This window comes from Bicyclus anynana, chromosome 9 (genome assembly GCF_947172395.1).
Source record: "Bicyclus anynana chromosome 9, ilBicAnyn1.1, whole genome shotgun sequence".
NCBI classification, from domain to species: Eukaryota; Metazoa; Arthropoda; class Insecta; order Lepidoptera; family Nymphalidae; genus Bicyclus; species Bicyclus anynana.
The window spans coordinates 6614475-6638872 of record NC_069091.1 but is presented as its reverse complement, the minus strand read 5'-3'; the positions used below and the strand labels follow the sequence as shown (position 1 = coordinate 6638872).

At 35.1% G+C, this 24398-nt stretch overlaps 1 protein-coding gene across 2 annotated transcripts in view; it reads right to left on the bottom strand.

Annotated features, from left to right (window-relative positions):
* The window catches only part of LOC112044581 (ATP-binding cassette sub-family G member 1), a 90324-nt gene extending 67763 nt beyond the window's left edge, over positions 1-22561 (bottom strand). For both annotated transcript variants that reach the window (XR_008251093.1, XM_024080455.2), the window contains exons 1-2: positions 22410-22561; positions 15704-16159 (exon numbers count right to left, since the gene is read on the bottom strand). Coding sequence is in view for 1 of the 2 variants with exons in the window: in XM_024080455.2 (XP_023936223.2) it covers positions 15704-15848 (145 nt within the window). In the remaining variant the exon portion in view is untranslated. The remainder of the gene's footprint in view (positions 1-15703; positions 16160-22409) is intronic.
* Between the last annotated feature and the right edge of the window lie 1837 nt (positions 22562-24398).

Sequence of the window (24398 nt, the reverse complement as noted above, 5' to 3'; positions counted from 1 at the left end):
CTCCCAGTTACCAGCTTGATGACTTCGGCTATCTAGTACGGGGGTGACCAACACTGCGCTTTCCGGTACAGGAGCGCCGTTAAGCATCTTGGGATTGCAACTTCCATCGGCTCTTTGAAATAAGTGCCCCGTCCATTGTTACTTCTTTTGTTGTGGGAATTGTAAATATCAAAAAAGGCTATTTTATGCTGAACGAAGTCCATCGGCAATTAAATTATTTTGTTATCACATTACAAACATAAATGTTTTTACATTTTAGTTGTTTTTTTGTTATAGCGATAATAAAGAATATAGGGTTTACGACCCAATTACACGTAGTTTATTTATTAAACTGTGAAGGATAAGTATATTGAATTATTGAGTAGCGATACCTATCTGATTTATGTTTGCTTGTACATTATTATTTTAAATTATAATTATTGTGTATTGTCTATTCTGTATTTTAGAAATAAAGATCAATTTTCTTTAGTGATATGATTTTATTTTGAGAAGTGTAGAATTGGAATGCTTTATACTTGTAAGTACCAGCGAAGACTGAAATTATTTCGTAGGTAACCCACTTATGTAGTTTTTTAGTCTGAATGTGTTTTTTGTACGTGAAGTTATATGCGTCCGTAAAACTCATGGATCTCAAAAGGTAACCCGCTAGGAATCGGGTTGTTAGGAACCATCGCCTCTGGTAAGTACCTATGTTCGAAAATAGGTTGCATAGCCCGTGCTACTGACATACATTTTTACCTGAACCGTCCAACTGATCGAAACGATTCTCTTTCTACGATCGCAAAAGCTTCGAAAACTAGAAAAAATATGGGAATGAGGGGCTGTTCAGATAGTCGAATCGTCCGTGTGAAGTGTCCATTGAAATTTCGATTAGATAAACCTATTTGAAATTATCTTTAATATTTAACGAATTTGTTAAATATTTTCTGTAGTAGGAATGTAGATGCATTGCATTATTCAGGATGTATTTTAATTGAAGTGTATGATTAGTAGGAAATTATTACTGTATTTATTTTTTGCAACTGTTAGTAATAAAACAAAGGTTAAACTCCTGTAACATCCTATAAATTGGCCTATAAGTACTTATATAAAAGATTTTTTAATTAAATTCATGATTAATTTTCTTGGGAATTGAATGAATTACAACGTTAAAGGTACGTATATTGTATTTAAAATAATATGTAGGTATAATCGTCCGTTTTGTAACTAAAGGAATCGGCCAACTTTCAACTTATCAATCTAATAGCTGACGCACGCGCGGTTTTACCCGCGTGGTTCCCGTTCCCGTAAGAGTATGGGGATAATATATAGCCTATAACCCTCCTCGATAAATGGGCTATCTAACACTGAAAGTTTTTTTCAAATCGGACCATTAGTTCCTGAGACTAGCGCGTTCAAACAAACAACCAAAGCTATTAGCTTTATAATATTAGTATAGAATGTGACACTCACGATAGATTAAATTCTAAGAAATAAGTTAATCAATAAAATAATTATAAAAGAAAAAAAAGTAATTAAAAACTTATTAATCATCTGTAAGTATACGGAATCCTAGATTTCGAGTTGTAATTTTTTTTTGTATTCTGTTTCAACCAATACCTGGTTTACCTTGAAACCTTATTGCTATGCGATAATTTATAAGTTTTATGTATTAAGCGAGTGTGAACGAACTTAAAATCAGAGTATTGTCCATCCTTGAACCTCGTATGATTTCTTGTATTTATTCTATATTTGCGATTGAAACTGGGTCAGTTGTATTCACGGAATCTTCTTCAGTATTTTTTGCATCTAATTTTAAACCGATTTCAAAAATAAATCAAATATTAGAGTTGTATAGTTTTTGTGTATCGTCGTCATCAACCCATATTCGGATCACTACTGAGCTCGAGTCTCCTCCCAGAATCATAGGGGTTAAGACGATAGTCCACCACGCTGGCCCAATGCGGATTGGCAGACTTCACACACGCAGAGAATTAAGATAATTCTCTGCAATGCAGGTTTCCTCACGATGTTTTCCTTCACCGATTGAAACACGTGATATTTAATTTCTCAAAATGCACACAACTGAAAAGTTGGAGTTGCATGCCCGGTCCGGATTCGAACCCACATCCTCCGGAATCTGAGGCAGAGGTCATATCCACTGGGCTATCACGACTTCATTTTGTGTATTCAGTTTCACTTTATTTTGTGTATACCAGTTTAGAAACACGTGTGGTTTATAAGTTTAAATACACTTATAAACCACACATTGACGACCTCAGTGGCGCAGTGGTATGCGCGGTGGATTTACAAGACGGAGGTCCTGAGTTCGATCTCCTGCTGAGCCGATTTAGGTTTTCTTAGTTTGTTCAGGTCTGGCTGGTGGGAGGTTTTGGCCGGTTTAAAAAAATCATGTTTCTCAAAATGAAAATTTACTATAATTTATCTTAAGTATGTTTAGTTTACAACCAGATATCTAAATCGGATTACAAACATTGGTAATTATTATTAACATCTGAAATTGAATGTTAATGAATCGTTATCACCCGAAGCCCGCTAACCCGCATTGTAGCAGCGTGGTGGGTCTAAGCTGCATGTCCCTATCATATAAGGAGGGAGACCTGAACCTATAGTAGGCTGATAATGGTGATGAGACACTACCTTACGGAATTTTGCTGATAGAAGGAAAAAATCTCTCGGAAGGTTATATAATTCACGCCATTGACGATCATATAATTCATGCCGTTTGCGCTGGAGAAACGTGAAAATAATTGACCGTCAACGGCTGACTTAAAGATTATAAAAATACTCATATTGCTGTTGTTGTTGTTGTGTGAAGGTGAAAATGAATAATAGTTCTATCACTTATAATTAATATCTATAGAAGGAAAGACTAGCCAGCCCAATGAATATGACTTCTGCCTTCTTTGATTCTGAGGGCGTAAGTTCGAATCCGGTTCGGGGCATGCACATCCCAGTTTTCATTATCATTTTAATAAATTAAATATCACGAGTCTCAAACGGTGAAGAAAAAACATAGTGAGGAAAGATTTCCTCACTATGTTTTTCTTCTTCAGGTATGCAGATGCATACCTGAGGATTTTCTTAATTTTCATGTATGTGAAGTCTACGAATCCGAATAGGGATGATGACAGTTTTTTAAATTGTATATAAATTAAGAGTATACTAATAGCAAAGCAATTTTGTAAAAGGAACAGGGTATCTGCGATCATTACTTTCGGAGCTACAGGGATTTAAAGGGTCAGATTTGCGGCGCTGCCGCGGATCCCTGAAAAACGCTTCATACAAAATGGCTCGAAATAATGACGTCATAGGCAATGTAATGATCGTTAGATTTGTATGCGCGTTCAAACAAAATTACTAATATCTTTGTTATTTGTGCGTTTATGCTCATAGTTCATATATTAAAAAATGTCACATTTAATGTAAGGAAGCTAAAACTGTATAAATTTTCATCTAATTACGATAAAATATTTTTAATAGTTTTTGAAATTTTATAATCTCATTTATTTTGCAAATATCCAGACAATCTTTGCTTTTTATGTATAAATTAGTTAACATAGACCCTATTTACCCGAATGTATCATAAAAATCAATATATTCAAACCTAGTCATCATCCCCATTGGGACAACGTGATGGACTAAGTCCTGACCCCTCTTATTCCGAGATGAGACTCGTGCTCAACAGTGAGCCGAATATGGGTTGTTAATGATGAAAAAAGTTAGTTATAACTATAATAATATTTTTTTTAATTTACTGTCTTTAGTAGTTAGTTTATTTTTTTAATTTATTTTAGTCGTAGTTATTAAAGTAAAAGTAGGTTTTAATGATTGATGCATTGCCCATTTTAGATTTAAAAACATTGGAATTTTTAACCGACTACAAAAAAAGAGGAGGTTCTCAATTTGTCGGAATCTTTTTTATTCAATATGTACCAATCAGTATTCATGTTATGAATAAATATTTTCATTGTTAGCGTTTCCTGAGGTCATTGTTTGTTGATCTTAGACGTGAATTATCATTCAGTATTTTCTAAACATTTTATTCTTAGCTCATAATCATAGGATAACCCATTTTTTCTTTATTCTATTGTTTAAAGTAATTTATTGCGTATGTTTTTTCGAGTTCACTGACCTTTTTTATTAGTTATTCTAAATTATAAGTTAAATATTATTGTGCACGCAAAGAAGTTTCAGAGAACGTCTCGTCTCTTTTATCATTTTAACTAGCTGACGCGCGGTTTTACGCGCGGTTTTACGCGCCTGCGTGGTTCCCGTTCCCGTAAGAATACGGGGATAATATACAGCCTTCCTCGATAAATGGGCTATCTAACACTGAAAGATTTTTTCAAATCGGACTAGTAGTTCCTGAGATTAGTGCGTTCAATCAAACAAACAAACAAACTCTTCAGCTTTATAATATTAGTATAGATATCGTACTGAAAGACATCCGATGGGATTTAATTGATATTTTGTAGAATTTAATTCCTAATAATTAAGTTTTTTTTTTGTAGACTTTCGAGGTATTTTTTTCTTGATTGTTACAAATTACCTTTAAAACAAGATAGCTTTCCATCACGGAGTTATGAGATCGTGGTTAAGTTAAGCTATATAAAATACAATATCATTATAAGCAACCCATTTTCTCACGGGTGAGTATGAGTCTCCTCTCAGATGACGTATGCAGGTTTCCTCACGAGGTTTTTCCTTCACCGTTTGAAGCACGTGATATTTAATTTAAAATGTATATAACTGAAATGATAGAGGTACCCCAGACGTGGATTCGAACCCTCGCCCTTTTAATCAACGGCAGAGGTCTAAGGCTTAAAAAAAATCGGCTGTAAAGTCGTTTTACTGTCGACAGTTGAACGTGACAACGTCTTAAGAAAATACTGATGGATTGATGAATTATTGCATTTTTGAAAAGAAAATGTTCGGTTTTCTAAAATAATGTTTAATTAATAATCTTCATAGACCAGAACATACTTTATTTCTTGTAAGAAAAGTTGGCAACCCCAGAGCGAGGGAACGTCGCATGGCGTCATCTTATTTCGAGTGTGCAGCCGGCTCCATCGAATTATAAGACGTTGTCACGTCAAAAATGTATAATTAACACAATACAACCTTCTACCAAAAATGGCAAACAGCGTCATTAATCTAATCAGTATTGGCGACGTATATTTTACCATTGTTCACGGTTTTCGATGAATGATTCCCAAGTGGAGTTTTTGCATAAAACTGCCACATTGCCTCGTGAATGCATGACTCACAGCACATGCCCGATTTGGTAGTGATAAGATTTTATCGGAATAGCCCAACAACATACATAAGGTACATAGACTCGATGCTCTGTCGTTCGCACGGCTCACGGAACTGACCGAAGATTGTATGAAAACTTGTCAAATAGTTGCTCCCTGCTATTGGGAACTTTCGTGCTCCGTTTTTATGAAACATTCATGCAGTGTATGTACCGTAGGTACAGTAAAATGTCGTTGGACGAACACTTCTATGCATTCTACTAGGCCGGAAACTATTTCAGTCTAGTCGTACCTACATATTATTATAAGGCTGCACGTGTTAGAGTTACTTTTAAATGATTCGATGGCGGTTAATAATATTTATAGCGATATCTACGAATGATTATTATTGTCTATCAAACCTTTCAGTAGACAATAGTTGTTGAAGTCGAACTTCAAAAAAGGAGATTTCTCAATTCGAACGACAATTTTTAACACGCCCCTAGCTTGGCACAACCTTAGTATTAATCAGATCTTCGATCAGAAGATAGCAGCGACGGAGAGTCCACACAGGCCGAGTCCCGCCGAGTTACCTTTTAAAATCCATCTACTCGTATATATACATATAACAATTAATCCCACTTTAAGGGTAGTTGTAGAGTAGGGTAGAGTAGGGGTAAGAGTAGGGTAGTGTAGGGGTAAGAGTAGGGTAGTGTAGGGTAGTTATACATATTCGTAATTGTAATGAATATGATATTGATAAAAACATGAGTTTTAAGCGATATGAATTTCCTTTTCTTTGAGACTTACCTGCATCAAAATTCTATAATTTGCCACTATTTATAAGGTAGTGTACAATATCTAGTTTTTCGCTTTATGTTTTAATAGAAACATTGTTGTGATTTTGAAGTCGGTTGCATTTTTTATTATTTTTTTAAACCACGGAATGCCTATTACATGTCGCTACAGAAAGCTAGAACCATATTTCGTTAAGTGCAATTATAAACATTGCATACAAGAAGCAATTATAACATTAACTTCGCTTTTTTAAAAATTGACCTTAAGCATTATTGTTGTTTCTTTAGGTAGATACATACTCTCTACGTTTCTAGTTTACAGATATGTTAACATTACAATATAATGCTTTTTATTTATCCGGCGTGAGACGAGATTACCGAAACATGATTGGCAACTTGTTAATAAAGAAGTCACTGTTGCGTAAAATCAATGTTTCGTCACATATAATCTACTTAGTATTTTTATAATTTGCTTCTAAAATGGAGGACATTTTCTAAAATTTGACACATGTTTTAGCGGACCCAGTCACGCACTTTGAGTTACGCAAGAAAGCCATCGGCGACAATCAGATTTTTTACTCGTTTATGTATAGGTAAAGTAGATTAGTCACTAGCTAACCCGGCAATGTTCCATGGGGAACCACAGGCATAACGAAATCGAAAAAGAAAAGAGTTTAGCTATGGCTATTAACAACATACACGTGCAAGAAAAAAGCAATTTCCTTAATTTGAATACTTCTCTACGTACCTATTTGCGTTTAAATATTTTTTTAAAACTAAATTTTTAAAGGAATTCTTGGATTAATTACAGCTTCAAAAACAGGACAATAAATGCTACAGAGCTACAAGAATTCGTAATGTGCAACCAATCAAAGAGTCCCTCATATTAGTTTCACCCCTTGAGGAAATTAATAGAGTGAATGCAAAGAGCCGTGGTAGCCCAGTGGATATAATCTCTACCTTCGATTCGGAGGGTGTACGTTTGAATCCGGTCCGGACATGCTTCCAACTTTTCAGTTATGTGCATTTTAAGTAATTAAATATCACGTATCTTAAACGGTGAAGGAAAATCATTGCTCGTGCTTAATTGTGTGAAGTCTGCCCATCAGCATTAGATCAGCGTGGTGGACTATTTTTAGCCTAACCCCTCTCATTTTGAAAGGAGACTCGTGCTCGACAGTGAGCCGATGATAGGTCGTTGATGATGAATGCAAATAATTTACAGTAATTAAATAATCGACGTGTGTGAAGTCTGCCAATCCGCATTGGACCAGCATGATTGACCATTTTTAGCCTAACCCCTCCCATTTTGAAAGGAGACTCGTGCTCGACAGTGAGCCGATGATGGGTGGTTGATGATGAATGCAAACAATTCACAGTAAGTAAATAACTTCAAAGGAATTCTAACTACAGACGTAACCGACGACTTTCACAAGATAAAGTTGACTACCGGAATCAAGTACGTTAATGTACGGTGGCACTAGGTTTGTAGGTCAGACTGTTGAGCCGAGAATGTTCCAGATCTATGCGCTTCTAGGCCCTCCCTTGCCCTACACCATATGAGACCAAAGATTTTATAATAGAGATATGCTAGCGCGTCAAAACTGTGGCGAACAAAAGCGGCTAATTGACTGCATTTCATTTTGTCGCATAATAAACAATGAAAGTTCTTTACTAAATATGTATATTTAAACAATGTGTTTAGAAACTTTATTTGATTGTTTGTTTGTATGTTTGAATAAGCTTTAGATATACTGAACCGATTTGAAAAATTCTTTCACTGTTATGAAGCTACACTATCAACGAGTGCTATAGGCTATATTTCATCCCCGTATTCCTACAGGAAATTTGACAATACAGAGACATTTTACGTGAAAAATCCTAATAACGTATTAGTTTTGTTAGCCTGACCCGGAATTCGAACCCTGGACCTCATTGACCTTAGCCTACCACGATATTAATGAGGTGTTACAACCATACAAATACAACAAAGCTGTGCTTAGTTTTCCTGAATAATAAGCACTTAGTATGAAAAAAAAAAACAGAAAGCCTTACCTATTTTACTGAAAAATTACAGTAATTAAATAAAATGCAAAAAAACAGATCTATACTGATATTATAAAGCTGCAGAGTTCGTTTGTTTGTTTCTTTGATTGAAAGCGCTAATCTTAGGAACTACTGGTCCGATTTGAAAAATTCTTTCAGTGTTAGATAGCCCATTTATCGAGGAAGGCTATAAGATATATATTATCCCCGTATTCCTACGGGAACGGGAACCACGCGGGTGAAACCGCGCGGCGGCAGATAGTCATAGTACCGATAACTGTGGACTTTAATTATTCTGCTATTGGGGTAATTTAGTTGAAATATTTGAATCGCGTGATATGTGAATCTACTCACTCCGCCACACAATACGTACATATGCATTATGTAGGTAATAACTAATAGGCAATACCCTGCAATACTACGCAATAAAGAAACCGATTCACTTGTTTTAATTACAAACCTTGAACATCTACTAAATGTGTGCAATGTTTTAATATGCCCGTACATACAGGCATCCCTGCTATAATAAATAATAAAAAAATAAAATAAATAAGCCTTTTATTCGGACCTTATTAAGGATATCTTACAATAGTATCATCATCATCATCATCATATCAGCCAATGGACGTCCACTGCAGGACATAGGCCTTTTGTAAGGACTTCCAAACATCACGATACTGAGCCACCTGCATCCAGCGAATCCCTGCGACTCGCTTGATGTCGTCAGTCCACCTGGTGGGGGGTCGGCCAACACTGCGCTTACTAGTGCGGGGTCGCCATTCCAGCACTTTGGGACCCCAACGTCCATCGGCTCTTCGAACTATGTGCCCCGCCCATTGCCACTTCAGCTTCGCAACTCGTTGAGCTATGTCGGTGACTTTGGTTCTTCTGCGGATCTCCTCATTTCTGATTCGATCACGCAAAGATACTCCTAACATAGCTCGTTCCATCGCCCGCTGTGTGAATCTGAGCCTTCTTATAAGGCCCATAGTTAGCGACCAAGTCTCGGAACCATAGGTCATCACTGGCAACACGCACTGTTCGAAGACTTTTGTCTTCAGACAATAGTATAAGACAATAGTATATACAATACAAAATATTACATACATTTAAATACTATATCGTTTATACATTTAAAATTTATCGTATATTTCGTTTTTATTTACTTTCTCTAGGTCCGTTTGCCAATCGGCAAAGGCCTCCTCCAACCTTCTCCATCTCCTGCTAATCTATAGATTTACTTATAATAAATCTGTTAGGAGGTCAATTCTGTACATGAAATATATTTTCAAAATAACTATTAGGGGGTGATTAGTGATCGATACTGTTGCCAAAAATGCAATCAGTACAATGTTTGTCTGTCTGTATGTTCGTTATAGAAACAAAGACTACTCGACGGATTTTAACGAAACTTGGTGCAATTATTCTTCATACTCCTGGGCAGGTTATAGTACACTTTTTCTTTTCACAGAAGTTCTAGGATGGTTTTTACGGAGTTTTTAAGTTTAAGTTAGTTTAAGTTTTTTTTTAATTGCCGGAAAAGCCATAAAAATATCCCTAAAATGGGGGGTGGAAGTTTGTATGGAGCATTCCGCAATTATCATAGTAGTAAAGCTAAAACATGGTATGCAAACTATTTGTGACTATTTTAGGGTAGTGTACGGGTGGGTGGAATACGGGTTGGGGTAGGGATAGGAAAGACCAAGAAGTGCACACAAGTCAAAGCGAAGCTTGACCGGAGTACTAGCGGACTCGGGTCCGCTAGTACATACATATGTATGTAATTAATGCATGACGCTATATGAGGAAATGATTCAGTTATCAGTCACGCTGATAGCACACATTTAGCAGTGCGCTATGACGTCACAACAATGACCAAAACGACCTTCATAGATTAAAAATTTGTAATCGTTCATTATGAAAATAAACAGTGTTTAACTAAAATAAAATTGATTGAAATATTTTTTTTCTCTGTACACATGTTTGTATATCTTTCCTTCGTTCGCCTTTTTAACCGACTTCCAAAAAGGAGGTTCTACGTTCGGCTGTATGTATGTTTTTTCGTCTGTAATTTCAAACTAACTGCTTTCTCAAGCAATTTTCACGATACTCAAACATAATTACACTTTTTAAAATTTTTTATCTGTCTGTTTATCCGGACTAATTACCTGTTTATCCTGCTTTGAAACAGCAGAACCGATTATGATTGGACTTTTATTTTAAGACTAGCTGATGCCGTGCGGTTTCACCTCCGTGGTTCCCGTTTCCGTAGGAATACGGGGATAATATGTCATATTATCCCCGTTGTCCATAAATGGGCTATATAACACTGAAGGAATTTTTTCAAAATGGACCAGTATTTCCTGAGATTAGCGCGTTCAAACAAACAAACAAATACAAACTCATCAGCTTTATAATATTAGTATATATAGTAAACGAGCAACATATAGTTTTATCCCGGGAAATCAATGGTTCCCGCGGCATATATGTGATAAACATAAATTCACAGTCCATTAGAAATGTAAATGTAAATAAAAACTTTTTGAAGTCAAAAGTATCATTGAGGAAGTCAAGAGTATTTCGAATTGGTTTATTTAAATGGACTGCCGATGCGTTGCCCTGTTTTATTTTTAATTTGGCTGACTCAGCCTCGTGCTTATAAAATACTGTTTTCCTGTTTTTGTAAACTATTGCATCATGGGAAAATATGCACCTACTTACCTCTATCTACACTATGTGAGTAATCGGGACTGTGGAACAAATGACTTCGTTATATCGTGAACAAATATGATGTCAGTCACAATGATCAGCATTTTAATGAAATAATTATGAAACTTTAATATTTTAAAGAATGGGTGACCGAGTTTCCCTAAACAATCAACATGCCTAACTTGTAAAGCAATCTCGTAAATTTTAGAGGTTTTTACCTTAATTAGAAGTACCTACCTACTGTTATGTAAACGAACTTCCATGTTGGTTCAGTACATATTCAATATCTTTCTGTTTTAACCGACTTCCAAAAAGGAGGAGGTTCTACATTGGGCTGTATGTATGTTTTTTTTATTCTCTACAAGTTAGTCCTTGACTACAATCTCACCTGAGATTGGTATGATGATGAAATCAAAGAGATGATATGAGAGATGGTAAGTGATGATGCAATCTAAGATGGAAGCGGGCTAACTTGTTAGGAGTAGGATAAAATCCACACCCCTTTCGGTTTCTACACGACATCGTACCGGAACGCTAAATCATTTGGCGGTACACTGTCGGTAGAGTGGTAAATAGCCACGGCAGAAGCCTCACACTAGCCAGACCTGGACCAATTAAGATCGATCGAGGTATCTAACCCAGGACCTCCATCTTGTAAAAACACTGCGCCACGGAGGCCGTCCTGGTTTTAAAATTAAATTCCTGGGTTGAAAATTTGAAAACAAGAACTTTTCTTTGTTCTAAGAAATTTTCAGTAAAAATTCTTAGCAGCTCGGAGTTAGTAAGTTGGTAGCGTCACAACTCGTGCCACCACCGGATTTGACATTTAAACACTTCTTTAACTTCCTTTTTTTATTTTTTTTTTCTTTCTTTAAACACTATTGTAAATGCTAATGACAGGGAACGATGGTTTAACGTGCTCTTCGAGGCACGGAGCTATAGTAACTTCTCATTCAGAAAAAAAAATCTTAGAATTTTTTTTTGCGCCTGGCCTTGCGTATGAAAAGAAATATAATCGTATGTTGCAATAATCTCACTGCAACCGTTATATAAACTGTTAGTTTTGAGCAAATAAAAACTCTAGCTGAAATATTCGTGTTGCAATGAAAAAAAAAAAAAAACATGAGTGTGCAATGAGCACACACTATCAATTTGACGTTCATGTCTGTAAGTATCAAGTAAGATTGATGTCTTAATAATAACTGATATGCAAACACTCAAAATTCTGCAATGCAGGGATGTTTTTTTAATTCATTTTTAAGTCTTTTGTATTTTATAAACATTGCAAAAAAAAGTATTTTGTAAAATGTAAATGTATTAGATAATTTTGATGGATGACCTGCATCACAGTTAGGTAAGTTACTGTAGGTAGAGTAAGGTAGATTTTTTATTACATTGCTTTAGCACACAAAAATGTTGATTATTATAATTATCACGTTGATGATTATAAAACCGATGTTGGTTATTATAATTATCATTATATTTTAACTTTTAACATATGATCGTGATGTGAATAGTAATGTCGTAAAACGTACAAAAAGACATTGGATAGAAGCAGGCGTTACTTTGCGGAAGTTCATCATGATTATATAATGATTTATTTATTTTGCTATCATCCGCGAAAATTCGGCGAACCCATGCGACAACGTCACCCAGGTCAAAGATTGACTTTGCAATTGCACGTTGTAGAGTCAACATCTCCTGAGGATGCTCCGGTTTCGGGGTGAAACGTACGTAGAGAGTATTTTGTCGGACCTGGGTGACGTTGTCGCATGGGTTCGCCGAATTTTCGCGGATGATAGCAAAATAAATAAATCATTATATAAGTACAAAAAGACGTTTATTTCCCACGTTATATTACTTAATTAATTATCACATTTAGGCTTTAATATTATTATCGTAATAGAAATCATAATGTGTCTTAAGATTCGTATAAAGATATCTGTTGCGGCGTTTGATGTTCATATTTAACTAGCGTTTCCCCCGCGGTTTCGCTTATGTAACTTCCGATTTATTTGCTACTTTGTTTGTTACGGATTAGCTCCTGAAATCCTAGAACGTTTTTAAAATTTCCATCACCAATGGAAAGCTATATTATCAGCAAGTGACATGGGCTTTATTTTATCCCCGTATTCCCTATGGTGAAATACTGGAAGTCTGACATAAAAAAATGAGTGTTATTTTCTTAACAAAGTTGACGGACTCGATCTTCTCGTATTCCGTCGAGATTGTAATTGTGATATATCAAAGTAATTGAAACAATAATTGTTTTAAATTGAACGGCGTCTGCTAAGTTTCTATGTATGTACATATTCGTTGCTTAAAGGTGCAGATAGACTTGAGTATTCACTTGTATTGAGCATTTGCGCGAATGTTACATCACAGAAAAATACGAGAACATTTTAGCGAGCATTCTACTGAGCGTTCTAGCAAACAGATTTGCTTGGAAAGAATATCTATGACGAGCATCTAATAGAGCGTTCGCTAGAATTCTCTAAATGTTCGAAGCAATATTTGGCTGTATTCTTGGCTCGGCTCGTTCTTCAGTTCGACAAATATAAAAACGGCGAATGCTCGTTGTTCTGTTACAAGTGAATGCTCAAGTCTATCAGCATCTTTAATAAACTTCAAGCTGAGATTTTGAAACTGACTTTCTCTATAAGCTTACACGTTTTAGTAACTTGGTAGGCTATCAGACTGATAGTATAATAAAGGGAAAATAGTATATTAAAGACGTATTTTATCAAAAATACTAAGCTAATATTTATTTAATGAGTGAGTGTGTTATTTTCATTAGTTTTAGAGAGTAGGGCTTTAATTTTTTCAGAATAGGAACAACCTGATCGCTAGGCGAACTGTTCTTATAAATTTTTTTGTAAAAAAATAAATACAAACTAATATTATAAAGTTTGTGGTATTGTAAGGGGGGAATTTTCAGACATCCAAAGATCCACTGAACCGATTTTGAAAATTCTTTTACCATCAGAAAGCTACGTTATTTGTGAGTGTCATAGGTTATATTTTATCTCCATATTCTTACGATAACGGGAAGTACGCGGGTAAAACCATTATCGCTAATAAATAGGAATTTGAGTATTTGTTTTAAAAAAATATTGAGTAAAACAAATAAACTGGTATAAGTAGGTACTTTCCTACGACAAATAATGCTTACATGATAAATTAATAAATGATAAATTAGTGTATGTGAGTTAGCATTTAAAAAAAAACATAAACAAAATAAGTAGGCGATCGACTCTTAGACATGCGACATGCGTCAAATAGTTTATGAAATTGATGTAAAGAATATGCTTAAGCACTGAGAATGCATTACATATATTATATTCTAATACATAATTAATAAGCAGTTTCATAAACAGTATAATGTAGCACGCGCAAAGTATGGAAAAGATTTTCAAGTGACTATAACTGCATGATGGGTTTGAACATCTAAGTCTTTAAATTCACTAACTCCTTTTTAAACAGAAACAGTACCTACAGTAATTTTTTGTACAGTAATTTTCATTATTAAAGTAGGTATAAACGATATTTCCGAAGACGTGATATAACCTCTGCCTCCGATTCCGGAGGGCGTAGGTTCGAATCCGGTTTTAGCATGCACCACCAACTTTTCAGTTATGTGCATTTTTAAACTCGGGCGCAAAGAAAGGGGTGTTGTAATAAATAACTTCATGACCTTCGGGGGTTTTTCAAAAATTTTATATAACAAATTAAATATAACGTGCCTCAAACGGTGAAGGAAAAACATCGTAAGGAAACCATTATACCTGAGAATTTTCTTAATTCTCGTGAGTGAAGTCTGCCAATCTGCATTGGGCCAGCGTTGTGGACCAGCCTAACCTCTCTCATTCTGAGAGGAGACTCGTACTCATGTTGTTAACGATGACGAAGCGATATTTCTGACTGGGTATTTACAGTAGGATATTTAATGGGACCGCTGTACCGTCATCGCGGGGTTTAGCAAGTGCAAAAGCTTATAGAGGAAAATTAAGGTCATATTACGAGTATGTCATTAGTACCAATCACTTTTTTTATTGTATGCAATTAACGAAAATCTTCGAAAAGTGTTGACTTTCGGATGCGAGACTTGTTCGCTAACTATGAGTCTCATAAGAAGGCTCAGAGTGAGTGAGTTCGGAGTATCTCTGCGTGATTGAATCAGAAATCAAGAGATACGTAGTCGAATAGTTAAGCAGCTCAATGAGTCATAAAAGTGGAAATAGTTAGACTGAGGATATCAAGCAGTGGTTTAGCTTCTTGCCTTGGAGGGGCCTTGTATCGAAATTATTTGGAAATACCAAATGAAGGGTGAAATTTCTTACAAAAGTAACAAAAATGCTCGCCTAAAATAAATGAGACAGTGACTTAATCTATCTAGGCGCACGCCTTTTTTGATTTTTGTTATTTCCGTAGTGAAACACTGCAGTTTTTCTATGTTTTTTTTTTCAGTAAACACCAGATTAATTGAGATTGTGGATTACATTTTACTAGTTTTTGACGTCATTAAAAAATTTTGCTTGACAAAGTTTACTACAAATTAAATGACTTTTTGACCGACAAAGAATATATCCGCCTCTCTACTAGTTAGAACACCCTCACATGGTTCCATTGTAATAATTACTCTGACATTTAATTTATGACATGTATTTTTTGTATAATGGAAATGTAACTATAATCTGTTCTAATATTATAAAGCTGAAGAGTATGTTGTTTGATTGAACGCGCTAATCTTAGGAACTACTGGTCTGATTTGAAAAATTCTTTCAGTGTTAGATAGCCCATTTATCGAGGAAGGTTATAGGCTATATATTATGTCCATATTATATAGCCTATAATCAGCTAGTGAATGAATAAATTTTGATTATGATGATAAAATTATTTACGAAAATAACTTACCAAAACGGAACCTGCTGACGTCAAACGAATTAACGGAGCAGGTGACATCTTTAAACTCCAAGTGCATAGCAGCACGCGGTATTAGAGGTATCACATTATTGTTACCAAGTTCAGTAAATTGGTCACCCTTCACACCGGGCGTCATTTTTTATCACAATCACACACTTTTATTTATAGTTCACGTGATAAATCGGTCCAAATGTCACTTCTGTCACTGTTAAGAACCGAATGAGTATTTTTTTCGCAGCACTAATAGGCTTAATTTTTGTTTATAACAACGTCTTCCGTGTTCAAGTACGTATACGTTTTTTATCAGTAAATCTGTGGAACGTGGCCGTTTCTTATCTATTCGTTCTTCCTTCACAGGGTTATTGTTTATGTATGTTGACTTTGTACTAGACTAGAGTCAAGTGAATCCACGTGCAACTTCAACTGGGAACTTCGTTTAGTTTGAACCTGTGAACAAAGAGAATTTATAAACAATAAACAAACGCTATCAATAAAATTATAATTAGTTGTAAATGGAGCGGTCTAATGAGGGCTTTAATGCAAACGCGTGGCGAGCTAATGCTATATAATGCAGTATTATTGTGTTTTTACTGGATCCCGATGACGCTTGTACATACAATTATTATCTGACTTGAAAAAAGGAGACACCTAACCTATGTATATGTTACCGTTAAATTGTAAAATACGTTAGTTTATAATCTCACTCGTGATATTATAATCTGCCGTCATATTGTGAACTGAAAATACTGATTACAATTTAACGTGTTATTTTTCGGTATATTTCACTTCTGATAGATTATATTATAATCTATCAGAAGTGAAATATACCGAAAAATATTATATTATAATCATTATAATATACGAAAAATAACACGTTAAATTGTTATCAGTATGTTCAGTTTCTACAGTTCGTGCTCTTAGCATGGTGCGGGTGACAATTGCCTGTATGACGTTCATAGTACGTACTATTTAACGTGAATCGCGGGAACTGTTAAGAGTGAAACGAACTGTAACTCATCATTATATTATATCGAAAAGCACTGGACGTGCAAAGATGAAATGTGGCAGGGAGGGGATTATTAGATAGTATAGACGTTTGCTAAGAGCGGATTGTATTTTATATTCGGATTTAAAATTAAAAAAATCGAGTGTAACAGATAACTTTTGGGGCGTTAATGTAGAATTTTACTATTGAACTATGTAATAGGTAACTCAAAGCATGAAACAATACGTTTATAATAACAATTTACATGTTTATACATTGTTATCTATATACCGAATATACTTTTATTCGTATAACAAAGAGTAATCACAGAAAACATGCGTAATCTTAATTTGTTTATAAATGTTAATTAGATGTAGCTTCTGGAAAGAACTGCTACGATAAACTTTGTAATGCCTAATTTTTTATTGATATTTGAAACGTTAATAGTATAGGTTTTTTTTTATTCTTTACAAATTAGCCCTTGACTACAATCTCATCCGAGGGCCTAGTAGCAGTTTGATACTGTTACTGTCACGTAACGTAAACGCGAATTTCTAAGGAATTGAAATAGCGCCATATAGTGGCACTACTGCACAACTGTTTCAATTCCATATAAATTTGCGTAAACGTCAACATGATAGTAAAAGTATGAAAATATTGAAAACTCCCACTAGGCACACTGATGGTAAGTGATGATGCAATCTAAGATGGAAGCGAGCTAATTTGTTAGGAGTAGGATGTAAATCCCTTTCGGTTTCTACCGAAACGCTAAATCGCTTGGCGGTACGACTTTGTCGTTAGAGTGGTAACTGGCCACGGCCGAAGCCTTCCACCAACTAGACCTGGACCAATTAAGAAAACCTCAATCGGCCCAGCCGGGAAACAAACCCAGAACCTCCGTCTAGTAAATCCACCGCGCATACCACTGCGCCACGGAGGTCATCAAAATATAGATAGTAAGGCATAGTTCTAAGGTCCAACGAATACGGGTAGGTTGTAGCGGATAATCTCTGGATCTCCTGTATTAATTTTGAAAATTCTTTTATTAATAGAAAGCCATTTTAGTGTCATTCGGTAGATATATTTTATACCCGTATAGGTTTTTGGATGGAAAAAGCACCCCTAACATTGTTCACTTCGTTCGTAATTTATTACATACACAGTAGTATGTAGTTTTAAGTTTGAGTACTACTAATATTATAAACGCGAAAGTTTGTATGGATGTTTGGATGTTTGTTACTCTATAACGCTGCTACTACTGAAGCGATTTAGCTGAAATTTGGAATGGAAATAGATTTTACTCTGGATTAACACATAGGCTACTTTTTATCCCGAAAAAATCCATGGTTTCCCGAGATTTGCAAAAACTGATGATTTTGATGATATGAATGTTTGTTACTCTTTCACGCCTCAACTACTGAACCGAATTAGCTGAAATTTGGTATTAATATATATTATAGCCTGGATTAACACATAGACTACTTTTTATACCGGAAATTCCATGGTTCCCGAGGGATTTGTGAAAAACTAAAAACCACGCGGACGAAGTCGCTGGCGTCCGCTAGTATGGTCATAAATAAATATTTGGTTCCTGATCCCAAGGACTGTTACTTAGTTGTTCCAAAAACAAGGAAAATTTTCGTCACACAACAGTAAATTAAAATAGCAATAGAGATAGCCATAGAGCAGAGTAAAATAAACATGTCGCGATATAATGTGTATTATAAACAACTGATAAAAGGTTGCACATGTCTACTAGAGGTGTATATGTTAATTATCTTGACCTAGGGCCTACAGACTTTCACGCTTTGGGCTTATATAGTGTCACTGAATAAGCGTGAGTGACGTCATACTGAAAAATTGCATCTTATGTTAATCATAAATATCTGTACTTATAACAAATCTGTAGAGAAGTCAATTCTGTACATGAAATATATTTCCAAAATAATAACTATCAGGGGGTGATTACTGACTGATACTGATGCCAAAAATGCAATCAGTAAAATTTTTGTCTGTCTGTCTGTCTATATGTCCGTTATAGAAACAAAAAATCTGAAAAAAAAAGAAGCTAAAGTGGCACTGGGCGGGGCACATAGTTCGAAGAGCCGATGGACGTTGGGGTCCCAAAGTGCTGGAATGGCGACCCCGCACTAGTAAGCGCAGTGTTGGCCGACTCCCCACCAGGTGGACTGACGACATCAAGCGAGTCGCTGGGATTCGCTGGATGCAGGTGGCTCAGTATCGTGATGTTTGGAAGTCCTTACAAAAGGCCTATGTCCTGCTGTGGACGTACATCGGCTGATATGATGATGATGATGATGAGAAACAAAAAGTATTCGACGGATTTTAACGAAACTTGGTATAATTATTCTTCATACTCCTGGGCAGGTTATAGTATACTTTTTATAACGTATTTACTGCTCCGCTCCTATTGATCGTAGCGTGATGAAAAGTACACTATAACCTGCCCAGGAGTATGAAAAATTATTGTACCAAGTTTCATTAAAATCCGTCGAGTAGTTTTTTTTTCTATAAAGAACATACAGACAGACAGACAGTCAAAAATTTTACTGATTGCATTTTTGGCATAATCACCCCCTGATAGTTATTTTGGAAATATATTTCATGTACAGAATTGACCACTCTACAGATTTATTATAAGTATAGATTACAGAGTTCCAGGGTTACAAAATTTGTTGTTGTTGTTACCAAAGCCGATAGGCTTGCAATTCTATGCGAATTACATGGACGTCGCGGAACATTAACTCCAATGTGTATCGTATTACTTCGACAAAAATAAACGACAATTATTTGCGTTCAAACCTGCGTTCTACCAATCACTCGAAGCTGCAATCAATACTCAATATACATAGGTATTTTAAATAAAAAGAACCGTCTGTCTATGATTTCAAAATACGATTCTTTAACCGACTTGAAAAACTCGCCACGTATAATTATTTTTTTTAATTTTTGTTACTTCATAACTTTGTCATTTATTAACCAAAAATTTCAAAATTTATTTTTAAGATTATTTCCTTTAAAACAAGTAAAAAATTAACCATGCTTGTGGTTCGGAGACTGAAATACAAGGGTTTTGTTTTGTAACTGGAACCCTCCGAATCGTTAGACTTTCTAAATGCACATCTTTTAGCTAACAACTAATTTTATTCATCCTTATATGATGTGATGGATGAGTAATTTGAAGTTACTTTTTTTTTTGGTTGCCCGTACACACCAATATTAAGGGCTCATACTTGGTGGAGGTACTCAACAACGTGCAAGGTCATGGTATCTCTTATGTTCAACTGCCGCGCTCGAGTAACTGCAAAAATTTCCTTCGTCTCCCTTACTATATATTATCTTTATCTTAATAAATATATCAGGATCTACTGAACCGATTTACCAATACAAAGCGACAATCAATATTTATGGAATGGGAACTACTTGGATGAAACCACGGGTTCTGCTAATTTCAAACACTTCCATAAAAATATAAAGTGACTCATTCGCTTAACTGAAATCAATACGATTTTTTACTAAAGGCGGTTTGACTATTGACTGTGGTTCAAACACATCGTATTTTTTGTCCTTTCCTATGATATTTTGATACTGTAATATAAATACCAAAATCCATAATAACAATACAACAACGTGGGTATCACTCCTTTTATGTGCTTACGATTACGACTGAGTATTTTTTTTTCTGATTTATTTAGTTAGTGCGCTTTTATCATAAATTGCAGTTCTCTCAGATGGCTTTTAATAGTCTATTTATAAATAATTTATTTAGTCTGCGACTTCGTACGTGATTTTCTTCAGAATTGTTGGGAGCTAAGCCTAATCTAGCTTTGAAACCGCAAACCACAAAGAAAACCGCATAGAATTCCGTCCACAATTAAAAAAATTTAGACAACAAAATTTTTTTAATAATAGTTAGTACTTATAGTTTGTGAGTACTCGATAGAGCCAAAATATTTGCGATAAATCTATACTAATATTATAAAGCTGAAGAGTTTGTTTGTTTGATTGAACGCGCTAATCTCAGGAACTACTGGTCCGATTTGACAAATTCTTTCAGTGTTAGATAGCCCATTTATCGAGAAAGGCTATAGGCTATATATTATCCCCATATTCCTACGAGAACGGGAACCACGCGGGTGAAACCGCGCGGCGTCAGCTAGTTACAATATATTCTTGACGTAGCATCTATATGCAAGTTTGTAAATGGAAAAATGAATTTTCACTAAAACTCCCAAAACCAAAAAAAATAGTAGGTAAGCACCTCTATATTAAAGTACCTTAAAACCGGCGACGCTGCAGCGGTCACAGTTGAACAAATACAGAATCAAAATCAGAATGAGAAAGAAAAACTCTATCCCACTTTTTTCCAACCTCCGTCATATACGTATGTATAATGCGGGTCTTAAAATTGAATAATTTAGCACGTTTTCATTTAAAATCACTTCACTGAGAGAATGTGCAATTACATTAGATTTTAATGTTTTTTCAACCACAACATTTTTTTGCAAAGAACTCAGCGCAGTTATTTAATTTTAAAGTTACTTATAAGTTCCTGTAAACGTAATGTACTCTTGCTGAAATATAACGTCGACTATATAATATGTTTTTGTTTTTTTTCAATACAAAACTGGTTAGAGAAAATATAGCACAGCAGATAAAAATTCAGAGTTGAGAATTGTCACTTCGGATTTAGTTTCAATAGAAAGCATTCGTTCTAGGTGGTCGGTGACTACAACGAATGCTTTCAACAGTCAGCTATATTCATTCATTGTATATATATAGCAATATATATTCATTGTATTTTTAATTTGATTAGTCTAATTCAAATTAAAACAGTTCGCGCAGCAAAATCGACTGCAGAAGAAGAGAAATTAGAGATATGCGAAGATATAGCAGACCCATTCGCAAAAAGGGGCGACATACAACTGAACCCACCAGGAAACACAAAAATGTCGGACAGTATAAATATTGGTACCCAATAACGCATCTGAAGAGACTGAAGAAGCAGATAAATATGAAGTCGCAGTTTCAGCAATCAAAAGTCCGAGGACAGAAGAAAGACGGCCTAAGAAACGCTTAAAGGTATCTAGTCCAACCTCTATCGAGTCGCATGAAATAGAAACGCCAGTGGAGCTAATGAAAATCCAAGAACACGTCAAAAGCCTAGCAAAGTTCACGAGAGAAAAACAAGAAAAATACATCACGAAATCAATAGTCTAATTAGGTCGTAGTTTCGTATAATCATTGTGGAGTCATTGAGAGTTACTAACACTCACCGAATTAAAATATAATGTAGTACGTGCTGCCCTTTGATCTACCTTATCTAAAATTGGGTCTCCAAACACCAAATAACACACTTTTAATATTAGATAGACCAGAGTAATCACGACTAAAATAGCAGTCCAAGATAAAAAAATATGTAATTTTATTTATTTGGGACGTCTTAATCAAAATATATTATAAACGCTTAAGATATTTTTATGGTTACGGTGCGCTTATACAAACTTTCAACTAAATAAAATATTCACGAAAAGTTAAATAATCTGATATTAATCTTAATTGTTTTTCACTTTCAATTAATTGTTTTTATCAGAACAGTAGTCGTTTTATCGCTTTTCTTTAAATATAAATACAAAAATGTTTGTAAATCACATATATTAACAATATAATATTACAATAATTATTACGAACTTATTTGGTCGCATCATGTTGTTGTCATCCGGGTTGATAACTTTCACAAACGGATACAAATTACACGCGCGAAAGTGTATGTATGTACGTTATACGCAGAGAGCGAGCGTCTGAACCATGTGGTTATCAAAACACAACTGCCGGCGATGGCATTCGCGTTTCAGTTGTTCGTATTGATCCAACAGCCGTGCCGTATCACTGCGTATTATTGCCGTCCTAACAGACGACCCAACAACCAAACTGACGATGCAACCAACCGTGCGGTTTCGTTTTAGTAATTTGTGCATCCTGTTGAGGCAGTCAGCCGAATGGAACCGGGAAAGATTTTTTGTGTAGTTAAATTTTGATGATCCCTTTATTAGTCAGCCATGAAGATTGTATTATTAACATCAACTTTTAATATTTATCTTTTACGAGACATTCGGGATTATGTTATCACTGCTCGGGTCTAGTAAAATGTTATAAATATACTTACATTATTTTTTTTATAAATAATTGTTGTTTTGATATATAATTATATTGAAATGGAAATTTTAAATTTGTTGTTATTGAAAATGAAGTTTGTATAGTATAAAGGAAAGCTTTAGTGTGTGCGTGTTTATAATTTGATAGTCATAGTATATCCAACTAATGCAGCAACTCATTTTGCTGTGTTGTTAATTAGTCGCTGCGCTGCAACCAAATTGGGTAGTCTGTTAATGTTTTATGACATGCGTCACGCTCTATTTTCAGATGGTTCGCAATTTCATTTCAGTGTGTGTGCTTTTCGAGGAACTAATTTAACTGTGAAGATTTCTCTGCAATTGGTTTAATTGTAAATTACATTTTAATTTTCATGACATCAAACCCGGTCATAATTCTAAAGAGTACCTACCTACATACTTACGAGTATGTTTTTTTCATTAATATCTAATAAGCTCCCGGTTGAATTCTTTTTTTTTCGGCCACGGCGGCCAATCTAATGGTGCGATTAACCCAATTGTACCCAGGAAATATTTTAGTGCACAAAAATGTGAGCAAGCACAGGTGCACTCTCTATTTCCTCACTCTTGTAGTCCGATGGGACGGCAGTCCGACACGACTGGTGAAAGACGACTACTTCATTCTTTCCGCGGTTAGCTGGTTAAGCTACGGACAATGAAGTCCAGGGTTCGAGTCGCGGGTCAGGCCAACAAGAAAATATATAAATAAATAATATAAAAATAATAAAAATCTTAATACCAGCCTGGAGTCGGGAAGTCGGCGGTGTTGGTATATCTGTTGGTGCCTCTGAGAACACGTAAAGCCTGCCAGAGATCTTTCATAAATATCTAGATACTACTCCTCTATTATTAAGATAAATAATATACTTTCTTAACTTATTTTTACTGCAGGTGACCTACAAAAAGGCCTATGCATGTCCAAAGCAGTTCACGTGCATTGGCTTGTCATAATGATGACGAAGATTGTAAAGCAACGAGCTTGGATTTGACGATCGATTGTCGATCTTTGGTAACAACATAGAGTATTATATAGGCAATCTCTATATCCCTAGCCTATATACTTAGTAGTATTATATCTATTGAATTTATCGCACGATATACTTGAACAAAAATTTCGCAGTTAAAGTTCATTCGTTAAAAATTTGAGACAATTAAACAAATTTTATTAGTCGTTTTGTATTGGGTAATTCTTAGAAATTTGCAAAGCAATTTAATGTAAAAATAAGCAAAAAATAACAGACAAGATTGTGTTAGGTATCTATTAAAATATCTAATTGTTAAGATTAAGATTTTGCAAAATTGCATATTACCTGCGGTAACCTTGCTCGCTTGGTGATAGAGTCTAGACGAGTTTAATTTTAAACTTATAAATTATCTATTAAAATATCTAATTGTTAAGATTAAGAATTTTGCAAAATTGCATATTACCTGCGGTAACCTTGCTCGCTTGGTGATAGAGTCTAGACGAGTTTAATTTTAAACTTATAAATTATCTATTAAAATATCT